Below are 25,328 nucleotides of genomic sequence, written 5' to 3'. Positions count from 1 at the left end.
CCCACACACACAGTCAGCTCTTAGTGTGCAATTGTCACGTGACAGCTGGCTCTCACTTGCACACTAAGAGCTGTGCGGTTAGGAAGGCTATGGGCTGGCCTGTAGGTGGCGCTGCAGTCAATGCAGGCAGAAAGTGGAAAGGGCTTTTGCCTATACTTCTATCTATCGCACTGCACAGCATGTGCGATAGATAGAAGTATTAGGCAAAAGCGCATTCCGCTTTCAGCCTAAAGATTTAAAACTGGCAATTTTAATGTTTTATAGTCAAAACTGCAGTGGAGCCTGAAAGATTTTTATTTCTCACTCTTTTTTTCCCCTGTTCATCAAGGGGGTTCACGTGCTCAAGTGCTCCTATAGAGGAGCCTCAACTGGCTGGTGATTGGTGTCTGCACAAATTTGCCTCTTGTCATTGGCTCACACAAGGTTCAGCTAGCTCCCAGTAGGGCATAGCTGCTCCTTCAACAAAGAATAATGAGAAAATGAAGCAAGTTTGATAATAGAAGTAAATTGGAAAGTTGTTTAAAATTGTTTGCTCTATCTAAATCATGAAATGAAAAAAATGTGGGATTCATGTCCCTGGACTAGTACAATTAACTCTAACCACACATAATACAACCCCCAAACTAGGGCTGCAACTAACGATTATTTTCATAATCGATTAATCGGCCGATTATTTTTTCAATTTATCGACTAATCGGATGAAAAATAAATAAATTAATTTTTTCCTATATTTAAAATAAAATCCACATACTAATTGTTATAAATATAAACTTCCGACTAAGAGGTCTATTTATTATGGTGCGAGCGGACATGATCCGATATTGCATACGCTGTCGGCATTTATCATTGCACCAGCAGTTCTGGTGAACTGCTGGTACAATGCCACCCCCTGCAGATTCACGGCCAATCGGCCGCTAGCAGGGGGTGTCAATCAACCCGATCATATTCGATCGGGTTGATTTCTGTCCGCCGCCTCAGAGCAGGCGGACAGGTTATGGAGCAAGCCGGAAACATGGGGCATCCAAACGGAGCTTGATAAATATGCCCCTAAAACTTTACATTAAAACAACTGTTGGTACAATTTTTTAAGCAGCAGAATTTTTTTTTATAATTAAGCAAAACAAAACCACAAACTGTTTGTAAAGAGGTAGAAGTAGAAAGAGGTAGAATATAACTGTTTATCACATTCTGTTATTCACTCTTTCAGAAAATTTGGATTGAAATGCAAAAATGTCAACATGAGCATGTGCTCCTGGCTGAGGCTGGCTCTCTTTTTGCAGCTATTTTGCCTGCATCAGAGAAGAGGCGCTCAGATGGTATTGAGATGCCTGAGAAGCATAAGTAGGGTTTTGCCAATTTCACCAAGGTGGGCTATTTATCTTTGTTAGCTCTCCACCAATGCAAGGGGCCTCTCAACAAAGTAAGCCTGGACTTCATTTTAACATAAAAATATCTTGGAATATCTATATGCAGTGGTAAATAACCAGCTATAAGGTTAGGGGGAAAAATATCTAGTCCACTCTTAAAATAACAAATATAAACTTAGAGGTTGAATTTGGTACATATTCCAATTAATTGAAAATAGAAAAGTAAAAAAAAAAGTAAAAGGGCTAAAGACTATGAGGCCCATTTATCAAGCTCCGTATGGAGCTTGAGGGCCCGTGTTTCTGGCGAGTCTTCACAAAGACTGCTGCTTCATAACCCTGTCTGCCTGCTCTCATGAGGCGTACAGGATTCGCTGGAATTCAATCTGATCGAGTACAATCGGGTGGATTGACACCCCACTGCTGGCGGCCAATTGGCAGCGAGTCTGCAGGAGGTGGTATTGCACCAGCAGCTCACAAGAGCTGCTGGTGCAATGCTGAATACCGAGAGCGTATTGCTCTCCGCATTCAGCGATGTCTGTCAAACCTGATCCGTACTGTCGGATCAGGTCCGACAGACATTTGTTAAATATGCCTCTATATATCAGTAAAAGGACACAGCCTTACACATTTATCTATAGAGTACAAATATCAGCAATAGCAAGTGATCCGCTAAAACTTGTGCAAACAGGTAATAGTGACATCAATTCATATAACAAATGCCATCAATCTAGGGCTAGGCGTAAATAACAAGCTCGGCACTATTTCATGCAAAGCATAGTCCCAAATCACCTGATTTAATATAAACCATCCAAATGATGACTCCTATTTTATTTCTGGGTTGCACATAAGACAGGAGTAGTTGTAAACTTAAAAAGAAACTTATAGTGTCCTAATAAAGTGAAAAGTAAAATGTCTGTAGACGTCCTATAGGCTAAGGACATAACTATAAACTACAATACAATTTGCAGGAGCTCATTTGAGTAAAGCAGCTGGTGCTATGCACAGACCAACTAATTGTAAACCATCTAATCGATTATGAGATTCGTTGACAACTATTTTTCTAATCGATTATTATCGATTATGCCGATTAGTTGTTGCAGCTCTACCCCAAACCATAGATAACTACAATTCCACTAACCCAGATCCATCCTGCTGCAAAAACTCCTAATCATGCTGACCTGAACCCCCACCTCCTAACTAACTGCTACTATGTGCACCCGTTTCACCAACGCCATCTCTAACTGCGCTGTGCAAGTGAATTCTTCCCATTACAAACATCCTTCACCTCTCATACCCCTCCACATGACCCAGCCACTGCAAACGCTCGATTTATACTACATGCATTTTCTTCAGGTATAAGAAGTCTATTATATGCTATATATTATATATATTATTATTATTATTATTATTATTCCCTATATATTATAAATTTTTGTGGGTGCAGTAGTATAATGCGCATTAGACTATTCACGTCAGATAGCCCAGGTGAGTAATTTCCTTCAGATAACAGATTCCTTTGAGGCTTTTAATAAAATGAATCTTGGGTAAGGCTTGAGCACAAAGTTCTTTACTATACACCTGCCATATTTTTAAATACACATACTATAGTGATAATTAATACCTGTTTTTCAAAGACGCTACAAAATCCGTATTTCAGATGGAATGCAAGCTCAACATGTAATCGAGGACTTATAATATAAGTGCACTACCACTGCTTCCCATTGAAAGTATAGGGCACACTATGGGCCAGATTACAAGTGGTGCGCTATTTAGCGCTTTTGCTTGAGCGTAAACCTTGCTAGAAGTGCACTAACCAAATATTGCGACTGTAACGTATTCTCCTTATAGCAGTGAATGGAGAGCACAGGGTAAAAAAAAACTAACAGCTATCGCTCACATGCTAACCTGACAGGAGTTATAAAAAAATCACATTCCAATGTTCTTCACATACAGAACAATGTAATTTTTATTGTAAATACATATTTATACACCCATACCTATATATCTATTCCTATAGATATATAGGTAAAGATATATATTTTATATAAACATTATGAGATATATATAGTAATATATATTTAATAACAAAAATTTAAAAAAAATTCTATGTGAAGAACATAGGAATGCAAAATATGCGTATAAGAAAGTAAGGTAATCCCAGTTAGTTTGAAGGGAAAAAAAGGGGCAAATAGTGGAGAATATGTTTGAATGAGAATGGAATAAAAAAAATAGGTCTTAGATTAGTAAGAATAGAAATACAACAATATAGGAGGAATCATCAAGGAAGAATGGAAGAACAGCAAGAAGGGCAATAAGGTTAGGGAAATGTCAAAATAAGTAAAGAAAGGGCAGGGTACAGATGGACTTAGTACAAGGATATATAGGAGAAATCACTACAAAAAGCAGAGATAGGCAGATTCACACCATCCCAAGGAGACTGCTGAAAGAAGATGGGGAAGGGACATTGATCATGTAGAAATAGAGAGCTTGTAGAATCAGTAAGATGGCCATTAGGATTGGTTATTAAAAGACCACTAAATACAGTAGAATTGAATAACTGACAAATAAACAGACAATGCAATAGCACTTACTTTGAATTTGAAATAAGAAGTATAATATTTTCCCTCTTCCTGATCATGTGACAGTCATCAGCCAATCATAAAATGCATATACGTATATACTGTGCATTTCTGCACATGCTAATTAGGAGCTGGAACCTCAGAAAGTGTGCATATTAAAACAATGTGCATGTTTTGATAATTTAAGTGTATTGGAAAGTTTTTTTTAAATTGCATGCTTTATCTGAGTCATGAGACTTTAAAGGACATGAAACCCAAAAGTTTTCTTTCACTATTCAGATAGAGCATACAATTTTAACAACTTTCTGGTTTACTTTTATTATCAAATTTGCTCTGTTATTTATCCTTTGTTGAAAAAGTAATGCACTACTGGGAGCTAGCTGAACGAATCAGGTGAGCCATTAACAAGAGCTCCCAATAGTGCATTGCTTCTCCTAAGCCAACCAAAGTAATCTTTTCAATAAAGGATAGTAAGAGAATTAAGCAAATTAGATAATAGAATTAAATTAGAAAGTTTTAAAAATCTAACTGAATCAGGAATGAAAAATGTTGTGTTTTGTGTCCCTTTAATTTTGAATTTAGTAGCCCTTTAATAGTATACATACAGTTAGTGAAAGCCAGTCCACAGCACTCACTAAAAGGCCAGATTTTCAGGATTTCCTTGGATGAGAACGGGTTAATTAACCAGAGTTTCTGAGCAGCTGATTATGTCACCTGTGTTGTATTGAAATCCAGAAATTCTGGCCTGGAATTGAAAAACACCAATTAAATCTTTTGAGGATATTTGTTCTGCTTCTAGGAGAAAGTAGTCCTTATTTCTATCCCAGTTACTCCGCTATTAAAGGAATGAGTGTGTAACATAGAGCTGCAACAACTAATCGTCATAATCGATAATAATCGATTATGAAAATAGTTGTCAACGAATCTCATAATCGATTAATCGATTAGTTGGTTTGCAATTAGTTGGTCTGTGCACAACACCAGCTGCTTCACTCCAATGAACTCCTGCATATGGTATTGTGTTTTATGGTTATGTCCTTAGCCTAAAGGACATCTACAGACGTATACTTTTTACTTTTTCAGGACAGTATACGTTTACAACTACCCCTGGCTTATGTGCAACCCAGATATAATAGTCATCATTTGGATTGTTTATATTGAATCAGGTGATTTGGAACTATGCTTTTCATGATATAGTGCCAAGCTTGTTGTTTACACCTTGCACCTAGATTGATGGGAGTTATTTAAATTGATGTGCACTATTATCTGTTTGCACAATTATTAGCATATTGCTTGCTATTGCTGATTATATGTACTGTATAAATAAATGTGTAAGGCTTTGTCCTGTTATTGATATACAGTCCTTAGCGCTTTTTGATTGTGTTTTTATTGTTTTTTTATTGTTTTTTTTTTTTAAAATACTTTTAATAAATTGTTATAATATGTACCAGATTCAACCTTTATAAGTATGCATAATTTTTAGAGTGGACTATATATTTCCCCTAACCTTATAGCTGGTTATTTACCATTGCATATAGATATTCAAGATATTTTTATGTTAGAATGAAGTCAAGGGTTACTTTATTGAGAGGCCCCTTGCCAAGGTAGAAAACACTTAGCATTGGTGAAGAGCTAACAAAGATAAATATCCCACTTTGGTGAAATTGGCAAAACCCTACTTATACACCTCAACAGCCTTTTCTCTGCTGCAGGAAATATAGCTGCAAACAGAGAACCAGCCTTAGCCAGAAGCATGTGGATATGTTGAGATTTTTGCATTTCAATGCAAAGTTTCTGAAAGAGCGAATAACAGAATGTTATTAACAGTGATAGTCTCTTTCTAGTTCTACCTCTTTTCAAACAGTTTGTGGTTTTGTTTTGTTTGATTATAAAACTGTGCTCTGCTGCTTAAAAATTGAAGAAACAGTTGTGGTAATGTAAAGTTTTAGTCTGAAGTTTATATTTGTAGCACTCATTATGTGGATTTTATTTAAAACATAGAAAACTATTATTGATTCTCTTTTTATCCGATTAGTCGATTAATCGAAAAAATAATCGGCCGATTAATCGATTATGAAAATAATCGTTAGTTGCAGCCCTAGTGTAACATACCTGATAATATGTCATATGTGCTTAATATTTCATAATCAGAACCATTTCCGCTGATAGTTTATTACCATTTGTTTTAATGTATGTATAGAATATAATAGTGTTTTCATGCACTCAAGTTTAACTAAAGTTTTTCCATGGGTGCCAAGTGAGATGGAGTTGGCAGGCATCTCTCACAGGACACTTTATTTTAGTGAAGAGTGTTATTAGTTGTTATACAAAATAAATAGCACTCTCTATTCAAATGAAAAGCGCTGAGTGCTAAGTTATTCTTCCCTGGTGTTTTTTTATACACAAGAACAAGGACTACAGAATGGGAGGGGCTGCAGGAATTGCTAGTTAGTGGGAATGAATAGATGTTGCTTTGTGCGCCTGTATTTATAAATCCACCTCTGTTCTAAAAGGCATAAAGTATTCAATAACCAGAAGAGAACTAGAACTATTACAGTTAATCTAAATTCACCATGTGCTATGTCTTATCCTGGTCACTAAAATGAGTATTTGTGGAAATTCCGCACAGCCATTGGCTGCACACTCTAGTGACCTATTTATAACTGTTTCTAATTGGCCACAGCAGAGAAGGTAACCTAAGTTACAACATGGCAGCTCCCATTGTTTTATAGACACTAAAACTTTACACTTATTTTTACAATATTTAAACAACTAATAAAACTTTAAAAATACATCTACATGTTATTCTCATACTAATCTTTTCTTTAAACGTATCATTCTATCCAGTATTTATTTAGTGTTTAATGCTCCTTTAAGGCAGTGAGCCCTGCCACTGTAAACCTGATTGGTCAGTTTCGTAACCCTGCAGCTATTCTATGTATCTAGTTAAAGTGCCGCTTGGTAGCTGTAGAGAACCACTGGTCCCAAACGGAAATGGCAGGTGAGCCAATCAGCAGCGGCAATCACACAGCTGGGTCGTGCAGCTGCTACTGCTGATTGTGTCAACCGCTGTTTCTGGTTGGGACCCACAGTTCTCTGTGACTCCTGATCGGTACTTAGCTATGTGTTTCACACATGCCTTTAATTTTTCCACTGTAATGGACCAGAAGAACTTTACCAGAATTTCAACTTTTAACTTTTTGTACATACAAACACTGACATTTATTTCAAACATTTACCCATCTTCATTGAAGAATTGAAAATTGCTCATGGCAGTTGTCTCGAAGCAAAACTCTATTCATCTTTAAAGATTTAGTGACCCATATTATGTAACCTTATATATTGTCACATTAATAGAGCCCTGGAGGTGTCATAGGCATGTAAAATAAAATCAGGGTTATCACATGAATTTCAAAAATATGCCTAGAATGTCTTGAAGCAAACACATATTGAGAATCACTACGTAACGCTACATATATAATCAACATACCTGGAGGTAACTGTAAAATACCAGATAGGTGGTAACCCTGTGCACAGAGAAGAATAAATCACAGAAATATTACAGAGGTAGTAGACTATTCTGATTAGCAAGAACATCTGATAATCAAGGCACAACATCACCCAACCAATATGTACTGAATTCTTCCTATCAAATAGCTTTCACAATTTTTTAGAATTTAAATACATGGTATTAAAAATATAAACATTACCACTAATATATGCATTAGGCACGTGCATTTGGATAATTTGTCATGATCTGAATTCAGAAGAAGGGGGTTGCCTGTGGCATTCTACTCTTTCAGCACAGGATTCGTTCTTATGAAAGTGCAACAGACTAAGATCTGTGCAAATTCAGATCCTATTGTGTTGCAGTTTTGCAAGAAGAAATCAGGTGCCGAAAAGAGCGGAATGCAATGAGCGTCCGCCTTCTTTTTCAGATCATCACAAATGATCCGAATGCACGTGCCTAATATTAATAAAGGCTGAGATTGCAAGTGTAGGGCAAAAAATATTGCTCAAGTGCAATCAATAGCGCTTTTATTTTTTCACTTATATTACAAGTCCACAGTTATATTTTAGTGATTAAACACCCACACATAAATATATATATAAACACTAAAGGCCAGATTACAAGTGGAGCGCTTAATATTGCTTTCATGAATATATGTCACTTAAGCTCTAAGCCGATGATGCCCTAAGCTAAGGGTGCGCTAAGCCTATGGTGCGCTAATAGTGTAGCTCTTCATGTAGTTCTGTGCTGTACTGTTAATAATAATGTTTTACTTCAGGTCTCAAAAGTGCCAAATTTTCAAGCGATAGTTTGGATTGCTCTCGAATGCAACACCTACGTTACCACTTGTAATACAAATGCAATTCGTTAGCTAACATCACTCCCTGCGCTATGCATTAGCGCGCAAGATAACATAAGTTGTGCTCTATTTGTAAGATAGCCCAAAGGGTTTTACCTTTCTTTAAATGAAGGTTTTTAAAACTTGAAATTACCCACTGTCACCTCCTGCCGTGCTAAACCCAATTTCCTTTACTGGTTTAACAATAAAATACGTTTATTATGAAGCACTGGATTTGTCTGTTTAGATGAACAAACGCAAACATCTATATCCAGTTATCAAACAAAAAGTGCGTGCAGGGGCAGGCAGACCGCCTATACAATCACATAGCAATAAACATGTATTAGAGAACAGATTGCAAGTGTCATTATGCATAAACATATTGCGAAATATATATATATATTTATTTTATTTTTTTGACAAAAAATAAGAACCCATAAAGAGGAAAATGTAGTAGGAACTCAGTAATGAATTAGAGTATTTAGTCTGATCTTTTAAGTATTCATGATCTATAAGTAGATGAGTGTAAGGCGCAAAGTACAATGTGCTGAAATAACAGAGTATGGAAGGCATTATTACTAGTAATGAGCTATAATCCCTCTTCAAAGACAGTATGTTTTTTATATTTAAAAAGAATATATTCTTAAAGTGACTAAGCCAATAACTAATTCTTTGTAAAACCTAAAACAGGGCAGAGGTTGCCTTGGGCAGATCGTTACGCATTGGGTCACTTTCAGGCAGCTGTAGTCACGCACTGGGCTTCCTTGCGATGGTACGCTCTGCACACTTATACAGTGGGAGGCCCAGGGGACAAACAGGATCAGCTGAGCATGTCTTCAAATGATCTCTCTGTGCTGTGTTTGACATATCAGTTATAATACAGGATAATGGGGCTTATCCTACAGATAACCGCTATCATCAGTATTAAGTGTGAAGAGATTTTTTCCCAAATTGGCGCTCGTTTTAAAGATTGTGATTTACTTTACAGAAAAAGCTCTGCATCTGTGACATTGGTTACATAGTCATTTGTATATAAATGTTATAGCTACATATGTACAACACCTATCTCTAAGGAGGTTTAACTCTTTACAAAATATTTTCCTCATTCATCCCAGCAGGAGCCATACATATTTCATGTCATGTAAAGTGAACATTCTAATAATTAGGTTGAACCTAAAACAAGAAATCATAAAGTGTTGAATGTCCCTTACATATTTCTATATACTTGTGAATTATGTGCAGCCGTTGCAGGGCATTTCAGTTTGTCTTTCAGCATGACTGTGTAGCCAGAATTTGCTGCTTTTGCACAGTTTCTAATGTAAGCAGGGGCGGGCTGAGCGTTCTGGCAATAGTTGTGATGGCAGATGGTAGCAGGCAGGCATTTTTTTAGTATGGAACCACATACACAGTAAATGTCTACCCCAGATCAAAGATTGCCTAGAGCATCTGCAGAGCTGACAGCTGCACTAGTGCTTGAAAGTTGGGGTGGGCAGCAGATAATCAGGAGATAGTTGCACTGGGAGTAAATAAGCAGTTTTGTGTGGGCAGTGCCCTGTCCCTGGAGTAGGGGCCCTATCTTTGGAGGAGGTCTTTTGCCCTTCAATATGTGGTCTGGCCCTGGTTGATCCACTTCCACCAGAGAGGACATTCTATGAAATGCAGAATGCTGCACAATGTTTTTTGATAACTGTAAGATTCGTTCATAACTGGCCACAGCAAAGAAACTAAGACAAACAATATTCGAGAGGCTTTTCAAGTGGTGTGTCCCAGGCTTGCAAGACAATGCATATTTTTTTTTTACCAAAATGACAGCTTTAAATATTTTTAAACCATTTATTTTACAATGCAGTAAATAATATAAATGACTTAATGTCCCTCTAACAATGTACATAATAAAATAGCTATAAAGTACTTACAGTAATCCCTACTGACTCATTTTTAGTGATTATTTCTTGTTTATTTAGGTCCTGGTTCATTCTGTGCTTTTCTGTTATCTCATTGATTTATCTTTGCTCTTGGTTGCCAATTTGTTATTTGTAATGGCTAAATCCTAATTTACGTATGATATGGTTTACTAGAAATAGTGGGCTAGATTACAAGTGGAGTGGCATTTTGCACTTCCGCTAGAGCGCTAACTCCGCTAGAAATAAGTTTTTTGCGCTAGTCGGGTTGCACTCGTATTACAAGTTAAAAGTAAACTGTTTTTGCTGTAGCGGTAAACTGACTAGCACAAAAATCCAAATGTAGAATATCGCATGTGTGTTTACGTATTCCCCCCATAGAAGTCAGTGGAGAAAAACACCACACTCTCGCTCAAACCAGATTGCATATTTTCATTTGCGCTAACCCAACATGAAAATATAAATATATTTCATATTCCAATGTTCTTTACATAACTGAATATATATCTGGTGTTTTTTTGTACAAATATATATTTATAACTATATACACAGGGGTTGAAAAACCTAGTAGTCCAGTGGACGACCTTGAAATTTCTTGGGACAACTTAGAAAAATGGTCTGCTATTTTCAACATGTATCTGTCATATAAACTTTCATTTTTATAAAGATTTTTCGTATTAGGTTATTACTACTTTTTCTAATACTGCCCAACAATTTTCAAAATAACAAAAAAAATCATTGTAGAGGCTTTTGCAGCATATTCACAGTAACACTGCACTTGTCAGGTCAATATTCTCAAATGATAAGGGGATATATAACAGAAAACACGGTGTCTATAATACATGAAGAATGAATCCCCTAATCTGGTCAGTATAAAATATGCCATGCCTGAAAAAGAGTATGGTTACAAGTTTGTCTATAGTAGAGATGGTTCTACATTTTAATGTCTTAGCTGTTTTTAGCAACTTTAGCTTGGACCCTATCGATGGCTGCACAGTGGAGATGGCAGAGGGTATCATATTTACTTATTCCTATTTTTCTTATTTATCATTCTCCTTGTCCTGCTGTAGCATTAGGATATGTAAAAAAAAAACGACCTTGTAAAGGTATGGCTGTTAGTGCCTTTAAGAAGTATGGGTGCTACTGTAATAAATGTGCCACTCATCCATAGTAACTGCAGAACAATTGTGTGTAAGAGAGTTTGTGTGTGTTAGATAGTGAGAATATGAGATAGTGAGAAATAAGATGTGTATGTGAGAAAGGGAGAATATATGTGAGAGAAACTGTGTAACAGAGTGTTTAAAAGTGTGTGTGAGTCTTATTTGTAAGAGTGTGTGTGAGTCTTATTTGTAAGAGTGTGTGTGAGTCTTATTTGTAAGAGTGTGTGTGAGTCTTATTTGTAAGAGTGTGTGTGAGTCTTATTTGTAAGAGTGTGTGAGAGCTTGTGTGAGAGTGTGTAAGAGAGAGCTTGTGTGAGAGTGTTTGTGTGTGTGAGAGTGTTTGTGTGTGTGTGCGTATATATCTGAGTGTGTGTATATCCCTTGTTATATATGTGTGCAATTATTCCTGCCTCAGCTTGCTGCCATGTGAACAAGAATATTCTCTTTTTAGGTATGAGAATAAGTTTAAAATATTTATTAGTATATAATTGTATACAAAGAGTGATTTATTCTTAATACAAATGTATATTAGAAGCGTATAACGGCGTAATACAAGTTTACGTATGACATTTCATGGGACCATTAGCTCTTGGGCAACTTTTACAACTCCTGCCTATATATATCCTATTATATAAAAGGCCAAGTGTGTTTGTCCGAAGCTGTCATGCGCAGTAGGCCTTACCTGACAATCCATGCTGTTTGCGGCGAAAGTGGGCATGGCCGGTGGGACAGTGGGCGTGACCAGACGGGACCGTGGGCATGGTCGGACGGGACCGGGCATGGTCGGGTGTGGTTGGGTGTGACGTTGGCGTGGCCGGGCGCGGTCGGCGCAACAGAGAGGGAAGAGAAATAGAAATTTTAGAAAGAGAGGGGGAAAGACAAAAAGATATAGGAAAGAGCTAAAGAGAGGGGGAAAAGCAGAAGAGGGGGAAAGTGCAGAAGAGAGGGGGGAGAGAGAGCAAAAGAGAGGGGAGAGAGACAGAGCAAAAGAGAGGTGGTAGAGAGAGAGCAAAAGAAATGGGGGAGAGGAGGGAGAGAGAGAGCAAAAGAGAGGGATGGAGAGAAAGAGCAAAAGAGAGGGATGGAGAGAGGGAGCAAAAGAGAGGGATGGAGAGAGAGCAAAAAAAAGGAGAGAGAGACAGAGCAAAAGAGAGGGGGGGAGAGAGAGGGAGCGCAAAAGAGAGGGGGGAGAGAGAGCGCAACAGAGAGGGGGAGAGAGAAAGCGCAAAAGAGAGGGGGAGAGAGCACAAAAGAGGGGAAGAGAGAGAGCGCAAAAGAGAGGGGAGAGAGAAAGCGCAAAAGAAAGGGGGAGAGAGAGAGCGCAAAAGAGGGGGAGAGAGAGCGCAAAAGAGAGTTGGAGAGAAAGAGCGCAAAAGAGAGGGGGAGAGAGCGTGCAAAAGAGAGGGGGAGAGAGAGCGCTAAAGAGGGGGGAGAGAGAGAGAGCGCAAAAGAGGGGGGAGAGAGAGAGAGAGAGCAAAAGAGAGAGAGAACACAAAAGAGAGGGGGGAGAGAGTGTAAATTAGAGGGGGAGAGAGAGCGCAAAAGAGAGGGGGAGACAGAGCAAAAGAGAGGGGGGAAGAAAGCAAAAGAGAGGGGGGAGAGAGAGCAAAAGAGAGGGGGGAGAGAGAGCAAAAGAGAGGTGGAGCGAGAGAGAGCGCAAAAGAGAGGGGAGGAGAGAGAGATTGTAAAAAAAAGGGGGGAGAGAGAAGGCAAAAGAGAGGGGGAGAGAGAGCAAAAGAGAGGGGGGAGAGAGAGAGCAAAAGGGGGGATAGAGAGAGCAAAAGAGAGGTGGAGCGAGAGAGAGCGCAAAAGAGACGGTGAGAGAGCACAAAAGAGTGGGGGAGAGAGAGAGAGCAAGGGATGGGACCGCTGTACTGCAAAAAATGACCCGTGTGAACGGGCTTTAGGACTAGTATATATATATATATATATATATATATATATATAACTTAAAGAAGAAAGTGAGGAATAATATACCTTTAAAAAAGTGTATCACAATTTAAATGGTTTTATAATATTGCATCTATTCGCTTACTATTGAGTATTGGGCAGTATTATATAAATATTTTTACAAAAATGCAACTAGAATTGCTCAAAAATAGATTGCCTGACTAATAATATATGAGATTTAAAGGTAAGATATATCACAAATGAATAAAGAATGGGTTTCAAACATTCATTCAAAATAACTTTCGGCTAGATTACGAGTTTTGCGTTATGAGGGGTGCGGTGCTAACTTGCACGTTATTGTCACCGCTCACTTTCCTACAGCGCTGGTATTACAAGTTTTCATAAACCCAGCGTTATCAGGCAAAAAGTGAGCATAGAGCAAAATTGTGCTCCATACCACACTCCAATACCAGCGCTGCTGAAAGCTGCGGTGAGCTGGATTTACCTGCTTGTGCACGATTTCCCCATAGACATCAATGGGGAGAGCCGGCTGAAAAAAAGCCTAACACCTGCAAAAAAGCTGCGTAAAGCTCTGTAACGTAGCCCCATTGATTCCTATGGGGAACCAAAATTTATGTTTACACCTAACACCCTAACATGAACCCCGAGTCTAAACATCCCTAATCTTACACTTATTAACCCCTAATCTGCCACCCCCGACATCGCCGACACCTACATTATACTTATTAACCCCTAATCTGCTGCTCAGGACATCGCCAACACCTACATTATACTTATTAGCCCCTAATCTGCTGCCCCCAACATCGCCGACACCTACATTATACTTATTAACCCCTAATCTCCCGCCCCCAATGTCGACGTAACTATACAGTTATTAACCCCTAATCTGCCACCCCCAACGTCGCCGCCACTATACTAAATGTATTAACCCCTAAACCTAAGTCTAACCCTAACATCCCCTAACTTAAATATAATTAAAATAAATCTAAATAAAAATGTAATGAAATGTAACTATTAGTTATTTTGTAGCTAGCTTGGGGTTTATTTTATAGGTAAGTATTTAGTTTTAAATAGGAATTATTTAGTTAATGATAGGAATTTGTATTTAGATTTATTTTAATTATATTAAAGTTAGGGGGTGTTAGGGTTAGGGTTAGACTTAGGTTTAGGGGTTAATAAATTTAATATAGTGGCGGCGACGTTGGGGTGGCAGATTAGGGGTTAATAAATGTAGGTAGGTGGCGGTGATGTTAGGGACAGCAGATTAGGGGTTAATGATATTTAACTAGAGTTTACGATGCGGGAGTGCAGCGGTTTATGGGTTAATATGTTTAATATGTTTATTATAGTGGCGGCGATGTCCAGAGTGGCAGATTAGAGGTTAATAATTTTATTTTAGTGTTTGCGATACGGTAGGGCCTTGGTTTAGGGGTTAATAGGTAGTTTATTGGTGTTAGTGTACTTTTTAACACTTTAGTTATGAGTTTTATGCTACAGCTTTGTAGTGTAAAACTCATAACTACTGACTTTAGATTGCGTTACGAATCTTGCGGTATAGGCTGTACCGTTCACTTTTTGGCCTCCAAGAAAAAGCTTGTAATATTGGCGCTATGGAAGTCTCATTGAAAAAAGACTTTGCGTAAGTTTATTTGCGATACAGCCAAAAAAGTGGGAGGGACAGCTTTTTTGACAAGACTCGTATTAGCAGTGGTAGTGAAAAAGCAGAGTTATAACCCATAACGCTGCTTTTTTACTCATAACGCAAAATTCGTAATCTAGCCCTTTATTAGGAAAAAAAAATAATGGATAAAGTCCAGCCAAGCTTAACACACACACACATACATACACACACACACACACACACACACATATACACACACACATTAAAAGTATCTTAAACTCAGTGTGAAATAAAAAAATAGCTGAAATTAGTGCTAACATATGTCAGAGTAATAGTATCTGTGGTATTTAATCAGCGTTAGTAATCTCAGCAAAATCAATCTCTTATAAGGTGTTGTGTCTCAAAATCACACACAATACAACTGCTAAGGTATGCTAAAGACTATTGCGAATACTAGCCTGACATAAAGCTCCTTATATAGCGGGAGCTATGATTTCATTTACTATGACTAATGTGATATAATGGTAACTATTATTCCATGGAGGACAACTGAGTAAGCAGTGTTAAAGTGAATGTAAATTTTTAGGATAAAGTGCCATTTTGCAAAAAAATTTGATTAAAAACAGGGGCACTTTAATTCATCAAAATTTACATTTCACTCGTGTTGTGAAAATAATTACCTTTTAATCTTGACAGCCGCTGCATCGCTTCCTCCGCCTGTCGCAAAGCCTCTTCCTGGGTCTAAAATGAGGAATTCGGTTTCCTCCAATCACGGCGTTGAATCAGACACTGATTCCCCGGGGGGGGGGGGGGGGAGCCGTGATTGGAGGATGACCCATCCGTCATTTCTGACGTGGGAAGAGGCTTGCAACGAACGTGGGAAGCTGGGGCAGCTGTCAGGATTAAAAGGTAAGTATTTTCACAACACGAGTGAAATGTAAATTTTGATAAATTAAAGTGCCCCTGTTTTTAATCGAATTTTTAAAAAACGGGCACTTTAATTCACTTTAAATAGCTTACTTCTAGCACAGTTAACACTTGAGCAGGAGCATTAAATAGCGTTCCACTTGCAATCTGGCCCTTAGACTCTCTTATTTTCTTATACACAAACTCCATATAAGTTTCTTGCAGTGATTACTCACTACTGTAATGGCTGTGCTGTGCCCCAGCTCCAGGCATTCCAGGATCAAGGCAAGTGGGAAGAAAGAGAAAGTTAAAAGGGAAAGCTGAATGAGGCAGAATTGTAACTATAGGCTAAGAGCAACCAATGGAGCAGGGGTAGTTGGTTCATAGTGTGAGATCACATAAACGATAGTTACCGGTGCTCTTAAACTATACAGCAGCTTCTAGCTCTTCTTACAAAGTGAAAAAAGAAATAAAACAACGTCCCCAGACCTGTATAGAAAACAAAAATGTATAGCTAGAAGTGCGCTTTAAGAACAAGGCTATAGCTGAAACTGGGAGATATTCTCTAATTCAAATCACTATGGGGTATATTTATCAAGCAGCTGATGCTGCAATTTACCTCCGAAGTTTCAGATCCATCTGAAACTTAAGTTTAGAAGCAGTGGTCGTAAGATATGATCGGGATGATTGACACCCCCTGCTAGCTGCCGATTGGCCGCTAATGTGCAGGGGGCTGCATTGCACAAGCATTTCACCAGCATTTCATGTCCGCCTGACATTTGATAAATCTACCCCTATGGGGCAGATTTATCAAGGTCTGTATGGAGCTTGATGCCCCGTGTTATGATGCAGCGGTCTAAAAACCACTGCTCCATAATCTGTCTCTCTGCTCTGAGGCAGCGGACAGACATCGCCGGAAATCAACCCGATTGAATACGGTGGGGTTGATTGACACCCCCTGCTGGTGGCCGAATGGCCTCAAATCTGCAGGGGGCGGCATTGCACCAGCAGTTCACCAGAACTGCTGTTCCAATGATAAATGCCTAGAGCATATGCTGTCGGCATTTATCGATGTGCAGCGGACATGATACGCAATATCGGATGATAAATAGGCCGCTATATCTCTTCATAGTGATAAAAATAATATTTATTAAAATAATATTTATTAAAACATAAATCCCATCAATGCAAAACAAAATGTATACATTTACCTAAAAGAAATACAGTATATTATTACAAGCTAAAAGCAGCACACAATCCTAAAGAAAACTTGTCTAAAAAATTGTCTGTGGTAAAAAAAATCTATGGCACAAAAATAGTCTGGAACAAAAATGTATTAAAGAAAAAGGAACAGCCGCACTAATAAGGCACCAAGGAGAAGGGCTGATAAAAACAAAAATATATTGGAACAGGTTAAAATAATGTATGTGGCAGGCAAACATCCTACAAAAATGTATTATGTATCCAGTGTATAGCGAATAGAATAGTTAGGCATCCTGTGTTACAAAATAACAATATTTTTAAAAGTCTCTTATGAAATCGTAAATAAGATTAAAAGAAGTATCTGGTCATTAGTTCATTGCACTAAATCTAATACAACAGCATAAGAGAAGGTACAGAGAAAAAGCAGACTTGGTTGTATGGTAGATATTCTAATAAATCACATAGGAGGAGGTATAACAGATTAGGGTAAATATTCTAATAAATCACATAGGAGGAGGTATAAACAGATTATGGTAGATATTCTAATAAATCACATAGGAGGAGGTATAAAAAGATTATAGTAGATATTCTAATAAGTCACATAGGAGGAGGTATAAAAAGATTATGGTAGATATTCTAATAAATCACATAGGAGGAGGTATAAAAAGATTATGGTAGATATTCTAATAAATCACATAGGAGGAGGTATAAACAGATTAAGGTAGATATTCTAATAAATTGCATAGGAGGAGGTATAAACAGATTATGGTAGATATTCTAATAAATCACATAGGAGGAGGTATAAACAGATTATGGTAGATATTCTAATAAATCACATAGGAGGAGGTATAAACAGATTATGGTAGATATTCTAATAAATCACATAGGAGGAGGTATAAAAAGATTATAGTAGATATTCTAATAAGTCACATAGGAGGAGGTATAAAAAGATTATGGTAGATATTCTAATAAATCACATAGGTGGAGGTATAAACAGATTATGGTAGATATTCTAATAAATCACATAGGAGGAGGTATAAACAGATTATAGTAGATATTCTAATAAATCACATAGGAGGAGGTATAAACAGATTATGGTAGATATTCTAATAAATCACATAGGAGGAGGTATAAACAGATTATGGTAGATATTCTAATAAATCACATAGGAGGAGGTATAAACAGATTATGGTAGATATTCTAATAAATCACATAGGATGAGGTATAAAAAGATTATAGTAGATATTCTAATAAGTCACATAGGAGGAGGTATAAAAAGATTATGGTAGATATTGTAATAAATCACATAGGAGGAGGTATAAAAAGATTATGGTAGATATTCTAATAAATCACATAGGAGGAGGTATAAACAGATTATGGTAGATATTCTAATAAATCACATAGGAGGAGGTATAAAAAGATTTTGGTAGATATTCTAATGTGACATAGGAGGAGGTATAAAAAGATTTTTGGTAGATATTCTAATAAGTCACATAGGTATATAAATATGGGTTTGTATATATGTATGTACAGGTATATGTATAATTAGGGCTGATCATTCCACTAGTCCCAGACTATTAAAATATTGTATTGGCTGAGTAAGAAAGCAGCATTTCTTTCTATATTTATATAATGACTATTTTTTCTCCTGATTAGTAACTTTTGCCCCAGGCTAGTAAACTATAAGAATATTTTCGAGCCATGTGTATAATAGATAGCTGTTTCCTCTAGTTTAGTATAAAACTGCTGTGGAAATTAGGCTTTTCTTTCTCTTTAATATGCATTTGCACAGTATGCAGGTGAGAGCAGGCAGGCAAGTTTGAGGTAAGTTTTAGGTTGTTTGTGTGATGAGCGGCAGTAATATGAACAAGGTAGGTACATTCGTAGCCCCAGGACAGAGTCTGTTTTGTTGTCAGGCACATGTGCGGTGTCACCATCACCTAGTTCTGTCATCGTGCACAGGCTTAAGAACAGGTGCTACAAATACCTGTACTGAAAGAATGCAAGAAGGGCAAGATTTGTCATTAGGCAAACACACAGTTACCTAGGGCTTTTTCACTTAAACGGTCACTCACTGGTCTGACTGGTCCAGTGACCGAACATTGCAATTCACATTCCATTACATTTTGCATGCAGCAAACTCAGCTGCTTGTCCAGCTAATCACAAGTTGCACTGTTAGAATTATTACTTGTTTTAAGCAGAGATGTGTTTATACTGAGTGAATATTTTAATCATGAAGTCAGTGAGCACAAATGAAACAAAAATATGCTGCTGTATCTGAGTAATCCTGTGTTAGAGCTAGAGATCTCAATGCATCCATGCATATATTATTAAAGATGCAGCGGGTCAGGCCCTGCGGATATCACCAAATGGGTGAGAGGTTTAGAAAAGAACAGAATACAGGGAGCTGATTGCTACAGGTCAGGCAGCAGAGGGCGAGATGGTTGGTTTGCATTTAGCAGGGTGCAGAGTAAAGCCCCCCGTGTTTCAGTTGACTATAAGAATGCAGACTCCATTAGATCACTAGATTCCACGGCCGGCTCAACCATGGGATCAAGTGGGTCCAATGGACCCAAGCGGCACTTGACAAGCAGCAGCACTTCAGTGACTGAGTTAGTTATGGTCAGACCCAGACCAGTCCTGCCCTGTGTCTCCGTGCGGGAAGTCACAGGCTCCCAGCAGCATAACCTCATCATGCACAAAGACACACAACTGGTCAGGTGGGACAAGTGCATATCTTCCCTAAAGTCCTTCCGACTTATTTTGTTATTGTGCATAAGCATTGGTTGCATGCAGATAGGCAGACGTAGTAAGGTCAGCAGCCAGACTAGTAGGTTGATATGTTAATAAGTACTGTTAATACGGGAGGGGGAGGGTCATTTCATGCTCAGACGCAATATTATGAGCTGGCCCTGCTAGAATCTAAACTTCTTGGTAGATAATCCCAGATTGAAAATGTATTTTAGTTAGTGTTGCCATCTAGTAGTGGTAATTTTAAAGTTTAGGTCTATGTAGATAATTAATATAACATTAAATACCTGGATATAGTGATATTGATATCTATGTTTAAATATGTTTGGGAAAAAAATCAGCTTTAGTTTCTGAGTTGTGCTGCATATTTATTTCTTTTAATTTTGGCTACTTTTTGCTTTTTAGTAGCTAGTTTTTGCTCCTAAGAAAAGTGCTATTTATTTGTAGTAAATTCTCTAATTTGCACCATTTATACTGCAAACTTGAACATTTTGCAATATGCTTATCATTAGATTGTAAAATCCTTAGGACCACAAATGTTCAGTATATGGGGACAGAGATTACAGTGGTGCAGGCTCCTAGGGCTGAGTGCATCATTATACTGTATTTTATGAAACCATAATGTTTTAAGCTAACATTTGTAGTTTGTGATGATAATCTTCTTTCAGGTTTTACTCTACATTAGATGCTGGGATTTTATTGTTGCTAGAAATCTGATTTATTTCACTTTCACCTCATTAACTGCAGTGTTTATATTAATGTAATCTTCTCTTTCTAAAAATAGGTTAAACTGATAATCTTTAGTTTTTATTAGGATAGTTTATCAAGCTGTTTATAAGTACGTGTACAATTTCATAGAAATGTCTAAGAATATTGTGCTGTTTAACTTTTAATTCCCATAATGTGCTATCAGCACTGTCAAGCACTATCACATGTCTTAAAATGTTTTGAATTCAATATATAACCTCACCCCATCTGTCTTTTAAATGTGTCCTCTGTTTGTTTTACTCTATATAATGTGCCTTTTTACCCTCCACCTATTGTTCCATAAACCTCTCCCTATAACTTCACCTATAGCTCCATAAACCTCTCTGTATAACTTCACCTATTGCTCCATAACACATCTCTATATAACTTCACCTATAGCCCCATAACATCTCTATATATAACTTCACCTATAGCTCCATAATACCTCTATATATAAGTTCACCTATAGCCACATAACACTTCAATATATAACATCACCTATTTCTCTATAACACCTCTCTATATAACCCACACACAGGGAAGCACAAAAAGTAAGCTGCACATCTCAGCACTATACAATCAGCAATATACAAAAAGATTGGCAATGTATAAAAGGACAGAACACTGAAACTCAGTACATAAACACTATTTGGTAATATCTATTAGTGTAGTCCAAAAAGGGAACTCTACAAATCTAGTCCGCAATGGTGCCAAAAAGAGGAGATAAAAAGTGGTATAGCATACAACCTTATAGCACCAAAAACAATGGCAGTAGTTGCGTGTGTTCACTTCCAAAGGGGGATAAGATGTGGATGCTGCTCTGAGACGACTGGGAGGACATTGATCGGTAAATCCTCTCTATATAACTTCACCTATTGCTCCATAACACCTCTATATATAACATCACCTATTGCTCCATAACACCTCTATATATAACATCACCTATTGCTCCATAACACCTCTATATATAACATCACCTATTGCTCTATAACACCTCTCTATATAACTTGACTGATTACTCCATAACACCTCTCTGTATAACTTCACTGATTACTCCATAACACCTCTCTATATAACTTCACTGATTACTCCATAACACCTCTCTATGTAACTTCACCTATAGCTCCATAACACCTCTCTATATAACTTCACTGATTACTCCATAACACCTCTCTATATAACTTCACTGATTACTCCATAACACCTCTCTATATAACTTCACTGATTACTCCATAACACCTCTCTATGTAACTTCACCTATAGCTCCATAACACCTCTCTATATAACTTCACTGCTTACTCCATAACACCTCTCTATATAACTTCACTGATTACTCCATAACAACTCTCTATATAACTTCACCTATAACTCCATAACACCTCTCTATATACATTTACTGATCACTCCATAACACCTCTCTATATAACTTCACTGCTTACTCCATAACACCTCTCTATATAACTTCACTGATTACTCCATAACAACTCTCTATATAACTTCACCTATAACTCCATAACACCTCTCTATATAAATTTACTGATTACTCCATAACAACTTTCTATATAATGTTACTGATTAATCTAAAACACCTCTCTATATAACTTCACTGATTACTCCATAACACCTCTCTATATAACTTCACTTATTATTCCATAACACCTCTCTATATAACTTCACTGATTACTCCATAACAACTCTCTATATAACTTCACCTATAACTCCATAACACCTCTCTATATAAATTTACTGATTACTCCATAACACCTTTCTATATAATGTTACTGATTAATCCATAACACCTTTCTATATAACTTCACTGATTACTCCATAACACCTCTCTATATAACTTCACTGATTACTCCATAACACCTCTCTATATAACTTCACTTATTATTCCATAATACCTCTCTATATAACTTCACTGATTACTCCATAACAACTCTCTATATAACTTCACCTATAACTCCATAACACCTCTCTATATAAATTCACTGATTACTCCATAACAACTTTCTATATAACGTTACTGATTACTCCATAACACCTCTCTATATAACTTCACTGATTACTCCATACCACCTCTCTATATAACTCCACTGATTACTCCATAACATCTCTCTATATAACTTCACAGATTACTCCATAACACCTCTCTATATAACTTCACTGATTACTCCATAACACCTCTCTATATAAATTCACTGATTACTCCATAACAACTTTCTATATAACGTTACTGATTACTCCATAACACCTCTCTATATAACTTCACTGATTACTCCATAACACCTCTCTATATAACTTCACTGATTACTCCATAACACCTCTCTATATAACTTCACCTATAGCTCCATAACACCTCTCTATATAACTTCACTGATTACTACATAACACCTCTCTATATAACTTCACTGATTACTCCATAACACTGCATTAAACTGCATTTTTAAATTTGAGTATAAATTATATTAAATTAATCAGATTAGCCAATTCATTGAGAAATATTTTTGATGTTAATAATCATCCCAAGTTTAATGTGTATTTAGTATGGAGACGTAAGATCACATCTTCCTTGTCTTTCCAAACTTAGTGAGGTTTGGAAGTGTTCCAGAGGGAGAACTTACATAGGTTTTTTTCCCTGTACTTTTCATGTTTTCAGTATGCTCAACTCTTTGCGGTGTGTGAACCTTTGATGTGGAAATCGTCTGTACAGAATTACTGTGATTTGTCAGGGGGGCACATGTGCTTCTATTATATGGAATTATAAGGTGACCCCATGCAGGCTGGCCTGAAAACGGGACCTTTTTGTCATTAGTGGAAATAAATACTTGATACCCTTTCATCTTTATTCATGTTTCTTCTATTTTTTTCTTTGATTATCATTCTGTTTCCATTGCACTTTTACTTCTTTTTCTCTCACTCAATTAATCATCATTTGATTTTCTTTCTTTTACTTTCTTTCTTCTACCTATGTTTCCCTGCCTGGTACGTCTCTCTCTCTCTCTCTCTCTCTCTCTCTCTCTCTTTTGTCTTCACTCCAAAACTCTCTTCCTTAACTAAAGGGCTGTAAATTTAACCGTCTATTTTGTCCTCTCTTTAACCTCTATATTTAACCTGTTAGATCTTTTCTCAACCACTGTTTGAAATGTTGTCTGTCTGCTCCCTAACCTGTGGCCTTAACTACTCTCTGACTGTCACCTTGTGAACTTATTTTCTTTCTGACATTGTGGGTTTTGTTGTTGTTGTTTTTTTTTAGATGTGGGTGAGTTCGGCAAAGGAAGACTGCCCGTCAGGAGCGTACACTGTTAGCGGGGAGTGCTGCCGATCCTGTCCATCTGGGGAGGGTGTCACTCACCCATGTGGTGTAAACCAGACCGTCTGTGAATCCTGTCTAGATAGTAAGTGCAAACATTATTACATTTTTATTTAAATCTTCAGAACATCTCTTGTTGTTGTCCTTTTCTTACATATACAATTGTTCCTGTGTCCCCTCCATTTGCTTTTGGTAATGCATTTTAGTAACTACTCCTGTTATTGTGTATAACACCCTCTATATATAACCCCACCTTGTAACTCCTTCTCTTGCTCCATATAAGGCTTTTGCGCTCATAGTTTTTTGCTTGTATAATAAGTAAATGCGATCATGGACCACAATTTAAGTTAACGCTCTTCCGGATAGCGTGTCATCAGAGCTCTGGTTTTCAGTTTTTTGTGAAAAAAAAAGTGTGACAAAACACATCAAAAATATATTGTAAAGTACAGTTACACTCATAATAACACAATCTAATAGAAAAAAAAATAAAAAAAAAATTGCACAAAAAAGTTATAAGCGCTCAAAGATATGAGGTCTCAGGTGAAATAAAAGCCAGGTAAAGGACTTTAACATTGAGATACGTAGAGTACATATACATGTCTAAAGATGTATATGTGTATATATATATATATATATATATCAATATAACAAGAGTATTGCATTGAGCAATGATACTTTTTTATTGGACTAACTATTCATTTAAAAGTTGACAAACTTTCGGAAGAATGTCCTCCTTTTTCAAGTCTGAAGCAATACTGACCAATTTGATTGCATTTACAGTTTATATCTTAAAACACAGGATGGCTAAAAAAGACAAAAAAGTGTTACAGAGGTCTGAGTGCAGAGGGAGGAGGGGGGTGTCGTAAAAATCATGAGGGAGGTTTAGGAAACCGAGGCAGACAGTGTCCAGTGAAGAATAACAGACAGGGGAATATATGGTTATACACAGAGCATATACTGACATAAAATTATATATATCAACATGGAATCAGTCTGTATAATCATTGCTCAATGCAATGCTCTTGTTATTTCGATATCTAAATCTCTGGACTAACAGGGCTACTCCAATCAACGTGTATATATATATATATATGTTTAAATGTGTGTACATTTTTATTTATGCATTTATATGTGTATATATGTATTTCCATCTAATACAAGGAGAGTCCACGGCTTCATTCATTACTTGTGGGAAATACAGAACCTGGCCACCAGGAGGAGGCAAAGACACCCCAGCCAAAAGCTTAAGTACCTCCCCCACTCCCCTCACCCCCCAGTCATTCTTTGCCTTTCAACACAAGAGGATGGCAGAGAAGTGTCCGAAGATTTCGAAATAGTCTCTTATGGAGGGTAGTACTCTTCAGAATGGGACTGGAGTTTTAAGTAGTCCTCTCAGTGAGAGCATAGATGAAAGTTAGAGTCCGGAGAAGCAGGGAGAGTCTTTCTGCGAAACCATCCCGACTCATATTAACAGCTCCTTAAGCAATTAGTGTTGACGAGTTTCACTGCTTGCTTTCTT

General features: G+C 37.3%; 1 protein-coding gene across 1 annotated transcript in view; it reads left to right on the top strand.

Moving 5' to 3' along the window:
- The window catches only part of NGFR (nerve growth factor receptor), a 103,543-nt gene that overhangs the window by 20,927 nt on the left and 57,288 nt on the right, over positions 1-25,328 (top strand). Inside the window, exon 2 of the mRNA XM_053700165.1 lies at positions 23,753-23,894. Within this exon, the coding sequence (XP_053556140.1) occupies positions 23,753-23,894 (142 nt within the window). The remainder of the gene's footprint in view (positions 1-23,752; positions 23,895-25,328) is intronic.

Source organism: Bombina bombina, chromosome 1 (genome assembly GCF_027579735.1).
Source record: "Bombina bombina isolate aBomBom1 chromosome 1, aBomBom1.pri, whole genome shotgun sequence".
NCBI lineage: Eukaryota > Metazoa > Chordata > Amphibia > Anura > Bombinatoridae > Bombina > Bombina bombina.
This window is presented reverse-complemented; position numbering and strand designations above follow the sequence as displayed.